Source organism: Corythoichthys intestinalis, chromosome 14 (genome assembly GCF_030265065.1).
Source record: "Corythoichthys intestinalis isolate RoL2023-P3 chromosome 14, ASM3026506v1, whole genome shotgun sequence".
Taxonomy (NCBI): Eukaryota; Metazoa; Chordata; class Actinopteri; order Syngnathiformes; family Syngnathidae; genus Corythoichthys; species Corythoichthys intestinalis.
The window spans coordinates 30,606,848-30,628,575 of record NC_080408.1 but is presented as its reverse complement, the minus strand read 5'-3'; the positions used below and the strand labels follow the sequence as shown (position 1 = coordinate 30,628,575).

General features: G+C 39.8%; 1 protein-coding gene across 1 annotated transcript; it reads left to right on the top strand.

Moving 5' to 3' along the window:
- Positions 1–217: 217 nt before the first annotated feature.
- Positions 218–11,108, top strand: LOC130929622 (purine nucleoside phosphorylase-like). The gene is made up of 6 exons (XM_057856943.1): positions 218–377; positions 1,574–1,737; positions 2,042–2,145; positions 3,416–3,591; positions 5,559–5,749; positions 8,743–11,108. Exons 1-6 carry the CDS (start codon positions 364–366, stop codon positions 8,961–8,963), a joined length of 870 nt encoding a protein of 289 aa, XP_057712926.1. The 5' UTR covers positions 218–363; the 3' UTR covers positions 8,964–11,108.
- The last annotated feature ends 10,620 nt before the right edge of the window (positions 11,109–21,728 follow it).

The window sequence follows — 21,728 nt, the reverse complement described above, 5'->3', positions numbered from 1 at the left end:
AATTTATAGCTACAGTATATCAAAGTAAATGCTCCGTTGGCTGTTTATCGAATGGCACCGACGCAAAATGGCCGACAAGTAACAGTACTCTCCTTAGCTCACAGCGCGATTCAGCAATCTAGCCTTATATGAATGATCTACGATGACAACGCGCCAACATCGCCCATCATCAGTGACGCACTCGAGGGATGTGGCTGACAGAGAGGAGTGGGGTCGGCCGCGGTTGGCTGAGGGGGACCGCGTAGGGGGAGTCGGCGTATGCGTAAGAAATCCCTCCGCATCATCACGGACGCGCACAAGTAGCAAAGCGGCTCAGAAAGGCACGTCCTTAACAGTCAACATCAAGATCGTCTGAATCTCAACATGGATGACAAATTGTGAGTTGTTCTTTATCCGGGGCAGCATCCGTGCCAATACGCCACACGTGGAGCCCTCGGCATCCGCGTATCATTCAAACGCAATAAGCCGATGGAGTAGTGTTCATGAACGCGTCACGCCACTGGCGTCGGGGTTTTGACTCCTGTCGCAATTGAAGCGAATTATCCGCCAGCCAAACTTGAAATCCGCCGAAAAGGCGGCGGCGTCTCGCTAGATTTCTTCATCACGTACCGGTATACGAAAGCGATGTGGGGAGGATTTGGAGCTTATGTGGTCTTCCGTGACGTCATTTATGGACTTTTGGAAACGCAGAGTCATAAAACCACCTGAGAACATGAGACATTTCGTCACTGCGAAGGCTCAGTTTCCACCGTCGGGGATGTGAGGCTCTTTTAATTCCCTTTGTATGATCAAAATACAAGACTGCAGCATTTAGGGGGACTTTGATTTAGATGAAGGGCATTTTTAAAAAATGACGTCACATACCTAAATAATTAGTAAAGCTTTTCATTTTAATTATATACACCAGGGGTCCCCAAACTTTTTCCTTTGAGGGCCACATAACTTTTCCCTTCTCTGACGAGGGGCCGGGGTCAGTTTGTAACAGAAAATGTGTGACATTGCAGGAGTGCCTAAATGTAAAAAAAATATTGTTTCTCAGAAAGCCACAATCAAATAACCCTTTCTCGATTCTTCACGGAACAAAAGTAAATGGAATAAAAACAATAATATAATATACAGTGGGGAGAACAAGTATTTGATACACTGCCACTGTAATATAATATAATATAATATAACATAATATAATATAATAATAATGACACTATTAATTAAATAGATAATAACCAAATAACCATCAGTGAGTTCTTCACAGAAAAGGGCCAGGAAATAACACTATTGAGAAAAAAAAAATCAAAATGGTCTCTGGTATTGTTCAGGGGGCCGGACCAAATGTGGAGGCGGGCCGGTGGGCCGTAGTTTGGGGACCCCTGATATACACAATAATAATAATAATTAATAATTGACTAATCTGCTTCCATTGACAGCAAGTGATGTCCATTTTTGCCAGGAATGGCTAACAGTGAAATATCAATAACTTCTATCCCTCCCAGTCAAAATGGTTTAGTCGTTTTATGTGGCATTGAAACCACTTCTTGTTTATATATTTACTAGGAGCATTGTTTTCTTCCTGCAGTGATGATGAGTACCAGGCGGCCGCCGATTGGCTGATGAGCAAGACGTCGTCCCGGCCCACCGTGGGCATTGTGTGCGGTTCTGGTTTGGGCGGCCTGGCTGAAATGCTAAAGGAACGTCAAGTCTTCAAGTACGCTGACATTCCCAATTTCCCAAGGAGCACTGGTATGACACCAACAAGAGGTCAATGTGTGTTGTTACATGGAAGTGCAGGTGGCATGTGTTAACTCATTGCCGGCCATTGACGAGACATCCAATTCATTCAAACTGGGAGGATTGGCCGTGAATATTTATCTTTAAATGCCATTGAAAGCACTGGCTGTCCAATCCATTTTGACTGTGAGAGATTGCAGCAAGTGATCACTGCCAACTCTTTGCTGCCATCCCTCCCAATCAAAACGGACTGGACGCCTCGCGCCATCAGTGGCAGCAACTGAGTGAATAACATGTGTTGTGTTGTGTGTTTCAGTGCACGGTCATGCAGGTCAGCTGGTTTTCGGAACACTTAAGGGAAAAGCCTGTGTTTGCATGCAGGGCAGGTTCCACCTATATGAAGGTTACCCAGTCCAAAAGGTGAGATGCTTTAACATACTTCAGTCTAAAAAATTTTTTTTAAAAACTGTTCTTGACCTTGTGCTTCTTGTGGATGTTGTTTTTAGTCCGGGGGGGTATATTTTTTTTTTAAATGAATAAAATTACGTCACTGAAACAACATTCTTCAGAGAAACATGTTCAAAGTAGGCATGTGCCGGTATGAGATTCTGACGGTATGATAACCTTAGGTCAAAATATCACGGTATTGCCTAACCTTAATCATAAACCCTAACCTGTGAGCCTAAACCCACAGCCACAACTCAACATTATTACCATCAGAACAAAAATATTTTCCATAAAAAGCACGTGCGTATGACTTGTATCACTCTCTTTCTCAACAGACAGTTGCCAGAGAGAAAAAGAAAAACACGTTTTACCACGGCTAGACACACTAATCACGCTGGAGTTAACTCTCGTAGCTGGTGGGAAATGTTTATGACAGTGTTAACTAACCTTTAATTTTTCTTAAATGCAAAATCATATTGGAGGTATTGCCTCCTCGACAGCAACCCTCCGCAAACATGTTTTACATGTCGCTTGGGCCTTCTCCTCGACAGCCGTCTATAACTTTTTTGTAGCTGAAGTTTTCCTATAGCAGCGTTTTTTCTGACTCACTGACACAGAGCAACAACTGGTGCGGGAGGGTTGAGCCATGCAGCTGCAAGCGGGGGATTTCTCCCTGCATTTTTGGGACACAAAAAATAGCAAATAACCTAGGGACAATATGATGGAAAATGTTTGCGGTTTTGAAACCATGATGTTTTCATGCCACGGTATACCTTGAAACCGGTAATCGGCACATGTCTAGTTCAAAGCATTTCTTTTTTTAATTGTTGAAGATAGATTTTCAAGGGTAGAAAATTGGGATATTCCAATATAAATAAGGATATTTTTGTTTTGTTTCTAAAGTTTTTATTTTTTGTAAATTAAATTTGAGATAAATCTCCCGATAATCATTCAAGAACAGAACATTGGGACATTCCAATATTAAATTTCAGGACATTGAGGAATTGAATATATTTTTCGAATAGAAAAACAGGTATTTGTATATTTAAGAAGAAAATCTGAGATTTGACACATGTATCTTTTCATGAAATTTGTTTTCCCTGCCCTAAATATCCCCTTTTTTTCTAGAAAGTGACAGAATATTCCTTGATTAAATACAGGATTTGAAATGTCTTTCCTTCCCCAATAAAAAAATTTGAACGTAGGATACAATCACAATCTTGACGTTATTGGCGTCATGTAGGTGGCGCTTCCCATGCGCGTCTTCAAACTGCTCGGAGTGAAGACTGTGATCCTCACCAACGCAGCCGGCGGCCTGAACGAGGACTACAAGGTGGGCGATGTCATGATCATCAAGGATCACATCAACATGCCAGGCTTTGCTGGTGTCAACCCGCTGGTGGGACCCAACCACGACAGGTGGGTAGCCATCCTTCCAGTTTGAAAAACATTAGTCGTTCATAAGTTTAGTTGATTTTAAGGCATTTTATTTCTGTAGTACAGGTTGCTGTATGAGCTCGATTGCTGCCATTGACAGCAATAGACGTCCATCCATTAGAAATGGCAGTTTTGGCATTGGTCATTCACCGTCAGCCTTCCCAATTCAAAAAGAAGGCTGTCAATGGCAGCAAATGGTTTAAAGTCACATCTTTTTGGAAGAAAAAAAAATTCTAATCTTATGAGAAAGGTGCATTAAAAGTCTATAATTATAAATTTTTATTCAATGGAAAAATAAAAATGGATTTACTTTTTTCTCAAAAAAATGATTAAATCATAACATTGACCTTGTATGTCGGATTAAAAATTTGAAACAATTTGTAGATAATTTTAAAAAAACGTTTTTTGGCGTTTTGTTGCACTGTGTTTAGCTTTTCCCAAAAAGTATTATAAAATTTATTTTCTATTAAAAATATGTAAGCCAAAAGGGATGAATGAAACTTGGTGTGTGTCAAGATATGTATGTATAAACCGTATGTGGACAATTGTGTGTGGGTTTGTGTATAACTACTGTTCAAAAGTTTGTTTCGTATATGTAAATCGGATTAAATGTGTTAAGTGTTAACAACATTCACGCCTCTATGTATAGGTTTCAGTTGTTCACAAGGATCTATTTTGATTTTTGAAAAATATATTTTGGGGGACAAATAGCATTCTATAGCATTCTACAATTAACAAATTTGTTTAATTACAAAATTACTAATTATTATTTTTTAAACACTATATATATATATATATATATATGAGTCCCAACCCAAGTATATATAATATGAACAATATTTTATCATAAATATGGCTTTATTGTAATAGTCCATTTAGGATTAAATTCATTGTACCACTGTTCAAATATTCCTTTGTAGGTTCTCTTGATCCACTCCAAGCATCAGCTTGACAGTGACAGTAAAGAAGTGTCAAATTACTTTTTGTCACTGATGGTTTATTGGGTTCAGTGTCATTTTACAGTTAACTAACAGGAGGAGCAAGTTTACATAGCTAGCAGCTATTGTAGACTGAATATGTAATGGCATCTACTCTATGGATCATGTGATTTACACCTCTTTCCATACTGCATAGCTACTACTATAGCTTACTGTATCCTGGTCAGTAGCCACGTTTACATGCTGACTTTTATTCATACCGATTCAAATCATTCCGAATGGAAATTTCACATCAGCTGTTTACATATCACTTCATCTATTCTGATCCAGCGTTTACATGTGTCTGCCTTTATTCCGAAAGGACGTTTGACAACTGCCGTCTGACATGCGCAGATTAATCAAAACAGAGCGTCACGTTGCAAAACACGGAGATCGATCGTCAGATCAGCTGCTGTTTTAACTTTTCGAGTGGAAACAAAACTTCAGAATGACACGCCGTTCATTTAAAAAGTTGTGTGGGTGCGCTGTGCGTGTGCTTGGAAGCCATGTTGCAAGTGACGTTACTTACGTCACCAACTGACGTCACCACGTCAGTACGGAGCATGTGCAGAAAGAATGCAACCAGACACCATTCCGCTTCCCTGTTTACATGATATAATTTTACTTTTAATCGGTTTGGGAAAAGGAATATTCCACCCCTGTGAATCGGAATGAAATTCCATTCGGTTTGGGCCTGTTCATTCCGAATGAGGTGTTTATATGGAACACATTTATTCGGTTTGAACAAGTATTCCGATTGTAATTGGAATATTTGGCTCCATGTAAACGTGGCAAATGTCTGACTCTTTCAGAAATGATGGTTAAGTATTTTAATAAGACTAAATGCCTTCAATTTGTGTGAAAAGGGTAAAACTATTTTTAATAAGGGCTCAGATTTTCACCTATAGGGAGTGGTGGGTGTATAAATTACCATCCCGTAACAAGAAAGGTTCACTCATTGTATTTGTCCAGGTTTGGCGTCCGCTTCCCCTGCATGTCTGATGCATACGACCGCGAGCTGCGCAAGCTGGCACATGATGTAGCGGGCGAGCTGGACTTTGGCGACTTTATGCGGGAGGGGGTCTACTGTGTCCTAGGAGGGCCCTCCTTCGAGACCATCGCTGAGTGCCGCATGATGCACAAACTCGGGGCTGACGCCGTGGGTGAGTGCTGGTCCACATGGACCTCTTGAACCCATTATTTAAGAGAGAACTACACCAAGAACATTGAAAATATCTCAATTTTTTCATTGACAATATATTAATAGCCCATAAAACCATTTCTGGGCATATTCCTTGAGATCTCAACAATAAAGTGGTATATAAGGTAATACCCACCAGCTAACACAGTAAATGTGGTGTGTAAAGTAATGCAGTGACGACTGTTAACACAGTGGTTGCAGCGAGCCTCGATCTCTCCACTATGGGTATTAATGACGAAAAAAGGAAGGTTAGGCAATTTCTCGCATTTGATGGGCTAAAATCATACCAGTATTGACAAAATACCTGCCAGACTAAGGGCAGCCACTTCCTGGTAATAATGGCTTTTATTTACGTCTTTTTTCACTATTACACATGTGTGTTGTCTTGTTCTGATCCCAATGCATTTTTGGCATTATTTAAACATTGTTTTTGTGTTTGTTTTGCACCGTAATGGTGGTTGATAAGTGCTGTGTAAGAAATTTCTCCAACACAAAATCCCAGGAGCCATTTCAAACAAATGCATACAATTGTTATATTTTCATATGACAAATTATTTATATTTGAATGGATATGGCTTGCTATAGTCGATATTCAAATTGCATGAAAAAAGATCATATAGCCTTAGCGCAAGCTCCATTAGCAATGCTGTAAAAGCTAATGGTTCCACAGTTTCAGAGAAGAATGAGCACCTCCAGTTGGCCAGTGTGAACAGGACAATTAGGCTAGGTTCATACTGCAAGTCTTAATCCACAATTCCCAATGGCGTGCCCGTTCTTTGTCCATTGAGCCTGTTCAAGTATTACGCATTCGCACTAATTCGTAGTCAGAGATGCGCTGAGCAAACTGACCCGCATGCGCAGAAGCGTCAAAACAAATAACTACACACTTGTGCGTGCATGACTTGCGTCAGTTTGCCCTGACTCGGCCATGTAAGCACTATTAAAATATTGCTCATTTGTTGCACAATAAGAAACCAAGCATTATCAGGCTTATCCTTTTCTTCATTGTAGTTTTTTATGACTGTGGTCAAGCCTGTCTCCTGCGTAGTAAAAGCAGAGTTCACGCTGTGAAACGCTAATGAACATCTACATCGCTGCCGTCTTGCGTGCTGCTCTCGCTCTTTGCTGATGTAATTGCTGCATGAATTCCGATTTGGGAGACTTGACAGTTAATACCGCCACCACGTTCTGGAAAAATGTGGCCCAAATCAGATTTAAACCATATACGAAAGTGACCCAGATCGGATTTGAAATGGTCCACTTCTATGCAACTTGTCACGTTCAGACTGTCAAGTTAATGCCTCATTCGAGTCGGAAAAACACGAAAAAATTGGATTCGTGCACTCACACCTGCAGTATGAATGTAGCCTTTTTTGACAGTAAGGTGCACCCGACCATAAGCCACACCCACCAGGTCTAACAAGAAAACAGTATCTGTTCATATAAATGCCGCAGTAATATATAATTATAATATAATTAACATAATTATATATAATATCACAGTAAAGTACATGCAACTCATTAGCGTACAAAAATCCCTATATAAACTGCAGGGTTCATGGTGGGTTACCAGCTTGCCATCCGAAAATGACAGTACCCGTTTGAAGAGTGAAAAAAAAATACTCAAGCAACATGTTCTTAGTGACTTTCTTCCTCTTCCAACACACTTTCAACATGGTATTCCAATTTATCCCACGATAAAATCAAGTAAGATTTTCAATATTCCCCATATAGCTGTATATTGCCTGGTGGTTTCTGTATGTCCAGTGACATCATCGGGTTTCAACTCTGCCGTAGGAAACCACAAAGAAATTTGTTGTAATACACAATTTTAATAGTTATGTAACTTTGTGAGTCTTAAATATTGCTCTTTGTGTATCATTTATTCTATATTCATTCATCTTCCATACCGCTTACCCTCACGAGGGTTGCTGGGATACAGTTAACTAAGGGGAAGGGGGTTACACCCTGAACTGGTTGCCAGCCAATCAAAAGGCTTAGTAAGATTCATTCATTCAATTAATGTGAAAAAATTATTACTGTGGAAAAATCATAGAATTACCAATGTACTTCATTTTTATGTCAAAATGCACTTAAGCACTGTGCCAACACGTTTAACCAACAGTAGGTCCCACCTGATGTTTTACTGAAGCCACAGTGTTGGCTTCGAGATGCCCCCTCGCCGTTCCTTTTGTCAGTTTTAACTCTTTAAAACTAACGTCGACCAATCGTGTTGTGTTGCCGCTTTCAGACTGTAGGAACTGGGGTACTTAGTTTCTATAACTATAGGCCTCTCCAGTTGTTATAGGAACCATACTTCGCCAGGCAATCCACACATGGGTACTGCGCCTGATACGAACTGCTGTGATGATGTAGTCTGTGCCACTGACACATTTTTTTACCACCTCTTGCAAAATAAAACCAGGAAAACTAAGCTGAACGAAAAAAACAAAAACAAATGGAGACCGTCAAGGTCACAGTGGCAAGTCGTGCATGTTTGAAGGGAAGTTTCCATCTTTGTGCAAATCCAGCATCTGACGACGATACTGAAAGAGCACACAGATTTAATACAGGGTAGTTTTTTTATTACAATACAGCGGCTCCTCAAGACGCACTAGTATAGAAGGGGGCGTTTTTAGCCAATCACCAAACACTTACGAAATCGAGTTCCGACAGCCCGACTGAAAGTCCCTACCTCAGAGAAGGAACTGAAATGGTTCCTGGTCCCTAGTTCCTACATGTGCAAACTCGAAAAATGACGTCATTATCCCAGCAAAAGTAGAGAGTGAACTACGGAGTGTGAAAGCAGCTATTGACAGTTTGAAATCATATGTTTTGTTACAAAGCAGCCAAATGTTTGTTCAGTACCTGTATTAGTCCCAAATTCAGGCTGAAGAATTTCCATCCGTTTTAATTACATTTTAAGAACCATTCTGACTCTCTGTTTGCGTGCAGGCATGAGCACGGTGCATGAGGTGATCACGGCGCGCCACGCCGACATGCGCTGTTTGGCGATGTCGCTCATCACTAACCGGGCAGTCATGGATTACGAGAGCCAGGCCAAAGCCAACCACGAAGAGGTCCTTGAGACGGGCCGGCAGCGGGCCGTGCAGCTGGAGCGTCTAGTCAGCACCCTGGTGGGCCGCCTGGAGCTATGCCACAACAAGTCTTTGTGAGGGCACTGTTTTTGTCTTAGAAATCCCATGGCAAGGATTTTTCGACACATCCTGAATGTGTTGTTTTATTTTAAAGAAAATTTGTCACCCTAGCCCCACTTAATTGCATTTACAAAGCATCTTACATGAGTAGACCCACACAAAAGTCTAAAGAAAGCATACCTGACACAGGAAGTGCATCATTTTGGCTTAAAGCAACCATTTCAGGGTCATTTAGGCCATTTTCTGGTGTACTAAAATTACTTACACAAGGAAGTTTACTCCATTTTTTTTTCATCAGATTTGAATCTGTATTCTGATTGTGTGGCCAATTCCAAATTGGCAAGGATTTTAGTCGTGGTAATTGCATGTCAGAAGATCATGTGAACAAAAAGTCTTGTTTCTAACGTAATAGAATTCTTGCTTACAGTTAGCACAGTACGTACTCAACACACTACTGCTTTTAGTCAATACTGATGAAACATTGAAAACCTCAGAGTTATGCTCAACTTCCTGATGCTTAATGGATTACACAAAAAACAAACAGCACTGTTCTTCTAACTACCTTGAAGCTCTTAAACTATTCATATACTCACTGACTTAATGCGGAACAAAGTCATCTACATAAAAGGGAGTTTTTTTTTTGGTTTAAAAAAAAAAAAAAAAAACGTGCAAAGAGTGTCGGAATATTTATCTAAGTGTTGTATTTAATTAAAGGGTTTATGTGCTCTATTTATATAAAAAGGATTATTTTGTAGAAGGACCAAACGTGGCAAAGTCTTATCACTGTATAATAACTGCAGACTTGGTTGATATCCTCTAGAACTACTTTTGCAATAAAATGACTTGTTACATAACAATCTTGTGTGCCCTGTGTTAAATAAGTGTAGGTGGCATTCCAACATTTTGAACAACGATTATTCCTTCTTTTTTTTTTTCGGCACATGTTGACTTTTTCAATTTTAAAGGATGCATATTTTTTATATCGATTTAACTTTCAATTGAAATTGCAATGATGAACAACGGACAAAAATTGAGTATAAAAAAACTGTAGAAACTCACTATACATATATATTAGGCCTTTCAAAAATAACGCGTTAACGACCATGATTAATCTGGAAATATTAACGCATTAAAAAAAAATAACGCAATTTACCGCACACACGAAGTTTGGCCACAACTGCCTCCCGTAGTCCCACACGGGGATGTTTACATTCTCCGCATGGCAATGCAGGACAAAATGCAGCCAGCCACGATGAGTGAGGAGGATGACCTAAGACTGCTTCATGGCAAATTCCGTTTTAAAAAGTTGCCTAATGGAAATCTGGATAAAACAAAAGTTGTGTGCACATACTGCTGTGATGAACTGTCCTTCCATCAAAGCACAACTAGCCTAAAGTACCACCTTTGGGCTATGCATAGCTTCACTAATGTTAGCAATGACGCTAACACCGCAAAAACAAGCCGCAGTCATCAAACTACACTGGTAGAGTGCGGTCTCGGACTTGTCAACAAAAGGACAACAAGTAGGTTGACTACTGCTATCGCTAGATGGGTAGCCAGAGACTGTAGAGACCCATTAACTTAGTCGAAGATAAGGGCCTTGAAAATGTCATCCAGATAGCATCGGGCGACCCACCATACAGAACACCTTCACGGGCAACTATTGCCACAAAAATTCATGAACTTTTTGAAAATGAAAAGGCAACGAAGGTGGAGCAACTAGCCAGAGTTACGTTTGTTGCACTGACAGGAGACCACTGGACAAAAAAAAGGGTATGACTGGCTAACTTAAGCAGTGTTTCTAAACACCTTTACACACATTTTAGTGTAATGTTTTTCAGTTAAGTGTGAAAATTGGACAAATTTTTGTTTTGTTTTAAATCTCACACAGCTTTCAGGCCATTTAGTGTAAAACTGCAAATGCTGCATTTATTTGTGTGAAACGTTTAACAGAGAAGTTGTTTACACATTTCTTGAAACACTAGCTATTGTTACTGTATTGTGCTTGTCTGCTCTTAAAGTTGGCAGTTAATTTTGGCCAATATGCCAAACGGTACTCTAACCACATTGTTAGTCTGAGGCACTTTAATCTGTTAAGCTCTTTTCTGTATAATACTGACAATTTATTTTATTTTATACGAGCCGAGTTGTTAAATAAAATTTTAAAACTATTTGGTTAAGTATTAATTCATTCATACAACATACATTTCATCTGAAAACAAATTTTAAAGTCAATTATAGTATTTTCAAAGATTTTTTTTCCTGAAGAGCAACTTTATTCATCCCGAGGGAAATGTGATTAATCATGATTAATCACACAGTTGACATATGATTAACTAGTTTAAATTTTTTAATCATTTGACAGCAATAATATATATATATATATATATATATATGTATACAGTGCCTTGCAAAAGTATTCGGCCCCCTTGAATCTTGCAACGTTTCGCCACATTTCAGGCTTCAAACAAAGATATGAAATTTAATTTTTTTGTCAAGAATCAACAACAAGTGGGACACAATCGTGAAGTGGAACAACATTTACTGGATAATTTAAACTTTTTTAACAAATAAAAAACTGAAAAGTGGGGCGTGCAATATTATTCGGCCCCTTTACTTTCAGTGCAGCAAACTCACTCAAGAAGTTCAGTGAGGATCTCTGAATGATCCAATGTTGTCCTAAATGACCGATGATGATAAATAGAATCCACCTGTGTGTAATCAAGCCTCCGTATAAATGCACCTGCTCTGTGATAGTCCCAGGGTTCTGTTTAAAGTGCAGAGAGCATTATGAAAACCAAGGAACACACCAGGCAGGTCCGAGATACTGTTGTGGAAAAGTTTAAAGCCGGATTTGGATACAAAAAGATTTCCCAGGCTTTAAACATCTCAAGGAGCACTGTGCAAGCCATCATATTGAAATGGAAGGAGCATCAGACCACTGCAAATCTACCAAGACCCGGCCGTCCTTCCAAACTTTCTTCTCAAACAAGGAGAAAACTGATCAGAGATGCAGCCAAGAGGCCCATGATCACTCTGGATGAACTGCAGAGATCTACAGCTGAGGTGGGAGAGTCTGTCCATAGGACAACAATCAGTCGTACACTGCATGAATCTGGCCTTTATGGAAGAGTGGCAAGAAGAAAGCCATTTCTCAAAGATATCCATAAAAAGTCTCGTTTGAAGTTTGCCACAAGCCACCTGGGAGACACACCAAACATGTGGAAGAAGGTGCTCTGGTCAGATGAAACCAAAATTGAACTTTTTGGCCACAATGCAAAACGATATGTTTGGCGTAAAAGCAACACAGCTCATCACCCTGAACACACCATCCCCACTGTCAAACATGGTGGTGGCAGCATCATGGTTTGGGACTGCTTTTCTTCAGCAGGGACAGGGAAGATGGTTAAAATTGATGGGAAGATGGATGCAGCCAAATACAGGAACATTCTGGAAGAAAACCTGTTGGTATCTGCACAAGACCTGAGACTGGGACGGAGATTTATCTTCCAGCAGGACAATGATCCAAAACATAAAGCCAAATCTACAATGGAATGGTTAAAAAATAAACATATCCAGGTGTTAGAATGGCCAAGTCAAAGTCCAGACCTGAATCCAATCGAGAATCTGTGGAAAGAGCTGAAGACTGCTGTTCACAAACACTCTCCATCCAACCTCACTGAGCTCGAGCTGTTTTGCAAGGAAGAATGGGCAAGAATGTCAGTCTCTCGATGTGCAAAACTGATAGAAACATACCCCAAGCGACTTGCAGCTGTAATTGGAGCAAAAGGTGGCGCTACAAAGTATTAACGCAAGGGGGCCGAATAATATTGCACGCCCCACTTTTCAGTTTTTTTGTTAAAAAAGTTTAAATTATCCAATAAATTTTGTTCCACTTCACGATTGTGTCCCACTTGTTGTTGATTCTTGACAAAAAATTAAAATTTTATATCTTTATGTTTGAAGCCTGAAATGTGGCGAAAGGTTGCAAGGTTCAAGGGGGCCGAATACTTTTGCAAGGCATTGTATATATACACATACACAGTGGGGCAAAAAAAAAAAAAGAATTCAGTCAACCAATAATTGTGCAAGGGGCCTGTAATTGTCAACATGGGTAAACCTCAACCTTGAGAGACAGAATGTGGAAAAAAAAAAAAAAAGAAAATCCCATTGTTTGATTTTTAAATAATTTATTTGCAAATCATGGTGAAAATAAGTATTTTGTCTATACCAAAAGTTCATCTCAATACTTTGTTATGTACCCTTTGTTGACAATAACGGAGGCCAAACATTTTCTATAACTCTTCACAAGCTTTTCACACAGTGTTGCTGGTATTTTGGCCCATTCCTCCATTCAGATCTCCTCTTAGAGCAGTGATGTTTTGGGGCTGTCGTTGGGCAACACGGACTTTCAACCCCCTCCTCACCCCGTGGCGTCAAAATGATAACAAGAACGGGGAGCAAAAATCCCAGAACCACACGGGGGGACCTAGTGAATGACCTACAGAGAGCTGGGACCACAGTAACAAAGGCTACTATCAGTAACACAATGCGCCGCCAGGGACTCAAATCCTGCACTGCCAGACGTGTCCCCCTGCTAAAGAAAGTACACGTCCAGGCCCGTCTGCGGTTCGCTAGAGAGCATTTGGATGATCCAGAAGAGGACTGGGAGAATGTGTTATGGTCAGATGAAACCAAAATAGAACTTTTTGGTAGAAACACAGGTTCTCTTGTTTGGAGGAAAAAGAATACTGAATTGCACCATACCCACTGTGAACCATGGGGGTGGAAACATCCTGCTTTGGGGCTGTTTTTCTGCAAAGGGACCAGGACGACTGATCTGTGTAAAGGAAAGAATGAATGGGGCCATGTATTGAGAGATTTTGAGTGAAAATCTCCTTCCATCAGCAAGGGCATTGAAGATGAGACGTGGCTGGGTCTTTCAACATGACAATGATCCCACACACACAGCCAGGGCAACAAAGGAGTGGCTTCGTAAGAAGCATTTCAAGGTCCTGGAGTGGCCTAGCCAGTCTCCAGGTCTCAACCCCATAGAAAATCTGCGGAGGGAGTTGGAAGTCCGTGTTGCACAATGACAGCCCCAAAACATCACTGCTCTAGAGGAGATCTGCATGGAAGAATGGGCCAAAATACCAGCAACAGTGTGTGAAACGCTTATAAAGAGTTGCAGAAAAGGTTTGGCCTCCGTTATTGCCAACAAAGGGTACATAACAAAGTATTGAGATGAACTTTTGGTATTGACCAAATACTTATTTTACACCATGATTTGCAAATAAATTCTTTAAAAATCAAACAATGTGATTCTCAAGGTTTTTTTCCACATTCTGTCTCTCATGGTTGAGGTTTAACCATGTTGACAATTACAGGCCTCTCCAATATTTTTGAGTGGGAGAACTTGCACAATTAGTGGTTGACTAAATACTTAATTCCCCCACTGTATATATATATCACCACTGAAAAAATGTAAAATACTCAAATACTTTACCTAGTTCTACAGTGTGTATGAAAAGTATTCAAAACCCCTTCATTTTTTAACTGTTGCAGCCATTTGTTAAATTGATTAAACATTTTTTTCCCTCAATGTACACATAGCACCCAACATTGGCAGGAGAAACTCTTTGACATTGGATAAACAAAAAAAAGGAATATCACAAAGCCAAGTATTTTTGCTCTGTATTGGGACTGATGGAACAACTTTTTCACCCCTTTGCAGTTATGTCAGGTTGTATAGTGAAAACTGATGGGCAACCATTTTCAGGTCTTTCCAGAGATGCTCAGTTGGGTTTAAGTCAGGGCTCTGGATGGGCCATTTATGAACAGTGTTGTTAATAACGGTGTTAAGAGTACAACAGCGTTACTAACGGCGTTATTTTTGTCAGTAGTGAGTAATCTAGGGTGTAATGTAATTTTCCCATCTTTCCATTATTGTTATTGGGGATCTGAAGGCGTGTGTTATTACAATTTGGTTGAATGACGAGAGATGTCTGAGAGACATGGAGAGAGCAAAGTGGGAAAGGGGATGAGGAGGGGTTGTGACACCGTTGCAAAGTGTTGCTAGGTGGCTCGGAGCGTTAGCATAGCCTTCGTGTTTTCGCTACCATTAGCATTTAGCATGGTGAGCGTCATCTTAACTGTCGGGAAACTTTTTTTTTTTTTTTAACATACAGTTCGCGGCATTCAGGTGGGTACAATTAATTGAAAATAATGGACCGTTTTCCTGTTCATTATGCATTACCATCACCAAGTGGGCATTGTCCTTGTAGATGCTACAATATATTAGTAGTTTTTGTTTTTATAACCAAAAGTAGTCACTTGCCCTATACTTTTCATGAATGGCGTATCCATAAAACTTGTGATTTTTTTTTTAATTAAAAAAAAAACTACAGCAAAGACAGGAGAAGAGATTCAGAGCCTCAGCTGCATGTTGAAAAATATATCAATATTAGGGGTATGACGGGACACAAAAGTCACGGTTCATTACATACCTCGGTACGTGGGTTACCGTTTGGTGCGAGTTCAGTACAACAGGAAAAACAAAAAGGCTTTTTTTCTCACAGTTATCATTTGTTTACCATTACAGTTATGTACATGAAATTTTTTTTTAAATAGTAAAAAAAATAGTGTTTATTTTTAATGAAAAAGAATGTTCAATTCAATCAGTTAATATAAACATATTTGATGTGAAAGACGTTATAGAATGGATCATGTAATAACGTGTAGAACATGAGTAACGTCAGTTACTTTGCCGAGTAACTAATTACTCTTATGTTGAGGTAACTGAGTTACTAACTCAATTACGTTTTGAGAGAATTTGTAACTGTAACTAATTACTTTTTAATGTAAGATTAACAACACTGTTCATGAACAGTCACAGAGTTTTTCCTGAAGTCAGTTTAAGTAAGATTAACAACACTGTTCATGAACAGTCAGAGTTTTTCCTGAAGTCAGTTCTTAGTTATTTTAGCTGAGTTGGGTCTTGTTGGGAGGTAAATGTTCAACCCAGTCTTAAGGCCTAAACTCTCAGGAAGTTTTCGTCCAGGATATTGCTGTAGTTGGTCATAATGATTTCACCCACTTTAATGCTCACTATACAGGACACTGGCTCACTATACAGGACACTGGTTTTCTCTATACGCAAAACTTTACCATAGAGTGACGGCTGGCTTTCTAGATCTTTCTCCAATCTCACATGTGCATCTCTGGAGCTCAGCCATGTTGACTTTGGGGTTCATGTTTACCTCTCTCACCAAGGTCCTTCTCTCCCCATTCCTCAGGTGGTCGGACAGCTAGCAATAAGAAGGGTTCTGGTTATCCCAAACGTCTTCCATGCAAGGATTATGGAGGCTTGCTGTGCTCTAAGGAACCTTAAGTACGGCTGATTTTTAGCCTTGGCGAGATCTGTGCCCTGCTACAATTCTGTCTCTGCAGCTCTTCAGACAGTTCCTCATTAGCTCATAATATCAGAATTTTTGCGAGCTGTAAGGTCTTCTAGGTGTGTGGATTTCCTAACATCCAAACCGTATGATCAAAAACAGACGGACATCAATAGAACCATCTCAAGGTTGATCAGAAATGGACAGCACCTTAGTTAAATATAAGAGTGCCACACAAACAGGTCGGAATACTGTGAGATATTTGTTTTTCCTTTTTTAAAAAATCTGCACGATTTTGCGCTTTTATTTGTGTGTGTGTCAGTATGGGGTGATCTGTGTGGATTGCAGATGAAAAAACAATTTTCATAAATTACAAAAAAGTGAAAAATTGAAGTTTATATGAATACTGTCCGTATCACTTGATTTTAATTTTACTTTCTATTCATTCTTAATTTGTAATGCTTTTTAAAATTATTTTTTCTCTATCGAATCCAACAAGAAATACACAAAAAAATGAATGTAGTTATACAAATTTAAATGAAATAAAAAGTCTAATGAAAACTTGATTGCAAATTGCAATTTCAAAACACAAAACTCAAATGGTGCAACTGCGGGATTTAACGTCTGACTAAAAAAACTTAAATGTGAATAAAATGAGCATTCAATTTAAAAAAAAACAAAAAAAAACTGTAAACATATTTTTAAAATGAAATCCCCAAGAAAACATGAAAGTGCAATAGTTAATGTTTCTCCAAGTGTGTCATCTAAGCATGGTTTGAATAGGACGTTCTATGTTCCCAGAAGGCTTGTCCTTCATTTTATCTCCCATTGGCCTGTTTCCTTTTTCCCTAACCCAAACACCTCCTCCTACTCCCTCATCCAACCACAAAAAAAAAATTCCCGTGACATCACGCGATGCCGTGTGAATGCCCGTAAAAGGTCTTGAGAAGTTTTATGAGATCGGCATTTGCCCAAGGGCCACAGACAAACATTTACAGGTGTTATTACTCAAGAGTAAAGCTCATGATTTCATTCACATGTTGTGGCATGTTCACTTTACATTAGTCTCATCTATTCGGCTTGCTCTTGTCAAAAATGTGGAATGATGTTTAAATGTTGCACCAAAAGGTGTAGAATTGGGAGATAGCCATAATAATTTAACTTTCTCCTCAAAACTCAAAATGTTGCTTTTTATTTGGCTTTTTTGTGTAATGTCATCACTGACTGAACCAAGATCAAGAAATGTGACAATAACCACAAATATGAATAAAGCTCACTACAAGCACTACTTCAAGCAGTGCAAGTTGTTTAACTCACTCACTGCCATTGGCAGCGATAAACGTCCAAACTATTTTAACTGGGAGGGTTGACAGTGAATGATCACGTTTCAGTGCTATTGACAGCAATACAGTGCCTTGCAAAAGTATTCGGCCCCCTTGAACCTTGCAACCTTTCGCCACATTTCAGGCTTCAAACATAAAGATATAAAATTTTAATTTTTTGTCAAGAATCAACAACAAGTGGGACACAATCGTGAAGTGGAACAAAATTTATTGGATAATTTAAACTTTTTTAACAAATAAAAAACTGAAAAGTGGGGCGTGCAATATTATTCGGCCCCCTTGCGTTAATACTTTGTAGCGCCACCTTTTGCTCCAATTACAGCTGCAAGTCGCTTGGGGTATGTTTCTATCAGTTTTGCACATCGAGAGACTGACATTCTTGCCCATTCTTCCTTGCAAAACAGCTCGAGCTCAGTGAGGTTGGATGGAGAGTGTTTGTGAACAGCAGTCTTCAGCTCTTTCCATAGATTCTCGATTGGATTCAGGTCTGGACTTTGACTTGGCCATTCTAACACCTGGATACGTTTATTTTTGAACCATTCCATTGTAGATTTGGCTTTATGTTTTGGATCATTGTCCTGTTGGAAGATAAATCTCCGTCCCAGTCTCAGGTCTTGTGCAGATACCAACAGGTTTTCTTCCAGAATGTTCCTGTATTTGGCTGCATCCATCTTCCCGTCAATTTTAACCATCTTCCCTGTCCCTGCTGAAGAAAAGCAGGCCCAAACCATGATGCTGCCACCACCATGTTTGACAGTGGGGATGGTGTGTTCAGGGTGATGAGCTGTGTTGCTTTTACGCCAAACATATCGTTTTGCATTGTGGCCAAAAAATTCAATTTTGGTTTCATCTGACCAGAGCACCTTCTTCCACATGTTTGGTGTGTCTCCCAGGTGACTTGTGGCAAACTTTAAACGAGACTTTTTATGAATATCTTTGAGAAATGGCTTTCTTCTTGCCACTCTTCCATAAAGGCCAGATTTGTGCAGTGTACGACTGATTGTTGTCCTATGGACAGACTCTCCCACCTCAGCTGTAGATCTCTGCAGTTCATCCAGAGTGATCATGGGCCTCTTGGCTGCATCTCTGATCAGTTTTCTCCTTGTTTGAGAAGAAAGTTTGGAAGGACGGCCAGGTCTTGGTAGATTTGCAGTGGTCTGATGCTCCTTCCATTTCAATATGATGGCTTGCACAGTGCTCCTTGAGATGTTTAAAGCTTGGGAAATCTTTTTGTATCCAAATCCGGCTTTAAACTTCTCCACAACAGTATCTCGGACCTGCCTGGTGTGTTCCTTGGTTTTCATAATGCTCTCTGCACTTTAAACAGAACCCTGAGACTATCACAGAGCAGGTGCATTTATACGGAGACTTGATTACACACAGGTGGATTCTATTTATCATCATCGGTCATTTAGGACAACATTGGATCATTCAGAGATCCTCACTGAACTTCTGGAGTGAGTTTGCTGCACTGAAAGTAAAGGGGCCGAATAATATTGCACCCCCCACTTTTCAGTTTTTTATTTGTTAAAAAAGTTTAAATTATCCAATAAATGTTGTTCCACTTCACGATTGTGTCCCACTTGTTGTTGATTCTTGACAAAAAAATTACATTTCATATCTTTATGTTTGAAGCCTGAAATGTGGCAAAAGGTTGCAAGATTCAAGGGGGCCGAATACTTTTGCAAGGCACTGTAGATTGCCAGTCCCTACCAGTTAAAATGGAGATCTATTGTCGTCAAAGGCTGCCAGAGTTCAATGCATATTCAAGCACTAATCATTAAGAGGAACTATTGCATAATCATTACATTCATCAAAGTGCCTCAATATTCTTGTAGTCTCGTCACAGTATGAAATATTTGTCCATTAAAGAAATAATTCATTTAGATTAAAGCACAATAATTTAAATGGATTGTTTTTTCAAATGGGATTTATTTACCTATGCTGGCCTTTTAAATTAAAAATCGAAACAGAAATTTAGTCATTTTGAAGATTTCTTTTTAAGCAGCGTTTCGTGTCTGTTCAAGAATGCTGACTCGCATTAAGTTGGGATTTTTCTCCCTCTTTCTCACACACGCACAGCAAAGTATGCAGCAAAAACATGCAGCCAGACAGGCAAGCCTTGTAACAGGAGGAAGTCATTGAAGCCGACTCTAGATTGTGCAGCCATACTGGTAAAAACTGACAAGGCACCACCAACTTTAAACACCACACCCTCATTTACAATCTACACTAACTACAGGCTGCTCATGGCTACAGTAACTACAGTATGTACTCCACATAAAGCATGTGCTGTACACTATATTTTGGTTTAGGACACCCATTACGTCTACAAGTTATTCACACCACTTCTTACACTCACACATTTTGCTATGTTACTGGTGATGTGATTAATTTGTCCACATCAAAAGTTCTGAGATTTTCCATTTGAATCTAAAGTCTGAAACTCCAATGTTTGCGTGCTTGTGTGTTCATTTCCTCATAAGGTGTGTTGGCTTCATTGACATCAACTTGAAACTGTCTGAATGCATGCTTGCCTTTATCCGTGTATGGGTGACAACCAGCCACTTTATACGTTCCTTAGCAACTTGTTCACCGTGGCCTGGCATTGACGACTGACAGATCATTGTTTGTCTATTTTTGTCCTGACGTTGACAAATTGGTGACTATTGAAAACTCAGTTTTTCTTGAATGGTGTACCGATATTGGCTGCCGACCAGCCCCTTATTTCTTACCTCCACATGTTTACACTGAAAGCCAACCAACCTGTCTGCTGTTTGCAAAATATGCCGCCTAACTTTGGCTGGTCAACAATTCCTGTTGTAGCTGCAGCCCTGAGTCAAAAGACTGCCCTCTGGTGGGAACCTCTAGACGGTAACAACACATATTAATTTAAATTTGCAAAATTAATTCTCATTGACTGAAATATGAGTATCTTAAAAGTTGTTGTTTTTTTTAAAACATTGTCTTGATACATTAAACCTTGTTTAACTCATCCAGTTCAATGTTCAGTTCAATTGCCGTCAATGGCAGTAAATTTTTTAAATCAACAATACCACTTTAAAGTGCCTGTGACACGAAAAAGCATGTTTATTTCATAATACACGTGGTATTTTATGCTCCTGATTGAAATAGACCGCTTGGATGTGTGTGTAAGCGGTCGCTATATTTATTTAGTTTTTTGAATCCCACACCATGAAAATGAGTGACTTCCGGCAACAGTCTCGAGTTGAGAAAGAGAGCGCTGTGACGTGTATGGAGGAAGGAGTCCTCTGCACTATACAGCCGTACTGTTGTATGAGAAGGACTAAGGATTCAGCTGATTTTGCGGATTAATACGTTTATTTTTCACATCACGCCAGCCAAACGGCTGCAGAGAAATATATCTTGCTGTACGAGGGAGAGGCGTGTGCGCTTTTTGGGGTTTCAAAAGGTTCCCATTCACCGGTGGATATTGGCCAAAACAAGCCCAACTACTGTGGGACCATTGCACTTACCAGGAAGTGAGTAATCATCGTGTTTTGTATTATGTCAAATACTGGTATCATTTTAAAATGTAGGTGGCTTGCATTTTGTGGCTGACATGCCGCTTGCCCCCTCGGCTGATGACCGGCGGCTTGTCGCACATCCCCCCCGCCGGGAGCGCACTATACTCTGCTTATTCCGCTCTTCATGTGCCCGGTTTTCTGTCCAATTTTCTGACTGATCAGAAGTCGCAACTTTGAGTTAAAAATATCCGCTAATACAGCGATTACAAAGTAAACACTACAAACTTTATTTTAATAAAGGACTACTTACGTTTGATCATGGATGTGCATGTAAAAAACTTTCCTCAAACCCATTAGCTGCACATGTTAGCTGCACAACAACTGCAGCCGCTCGCCTATGACCGTCTGGCTGTTTACGACTTCACTGTGTAGTAAAGCATTATTTTGCCATATTCGTGTTGACCATTTGGCAGCTACACGCTCCTCCGACGTCGGCCGGTTTGTTCAGCGGTCATTGTCCAGCTGCTTCCCCGGCGAGCTCTCCTGTCCGTGGTAGCA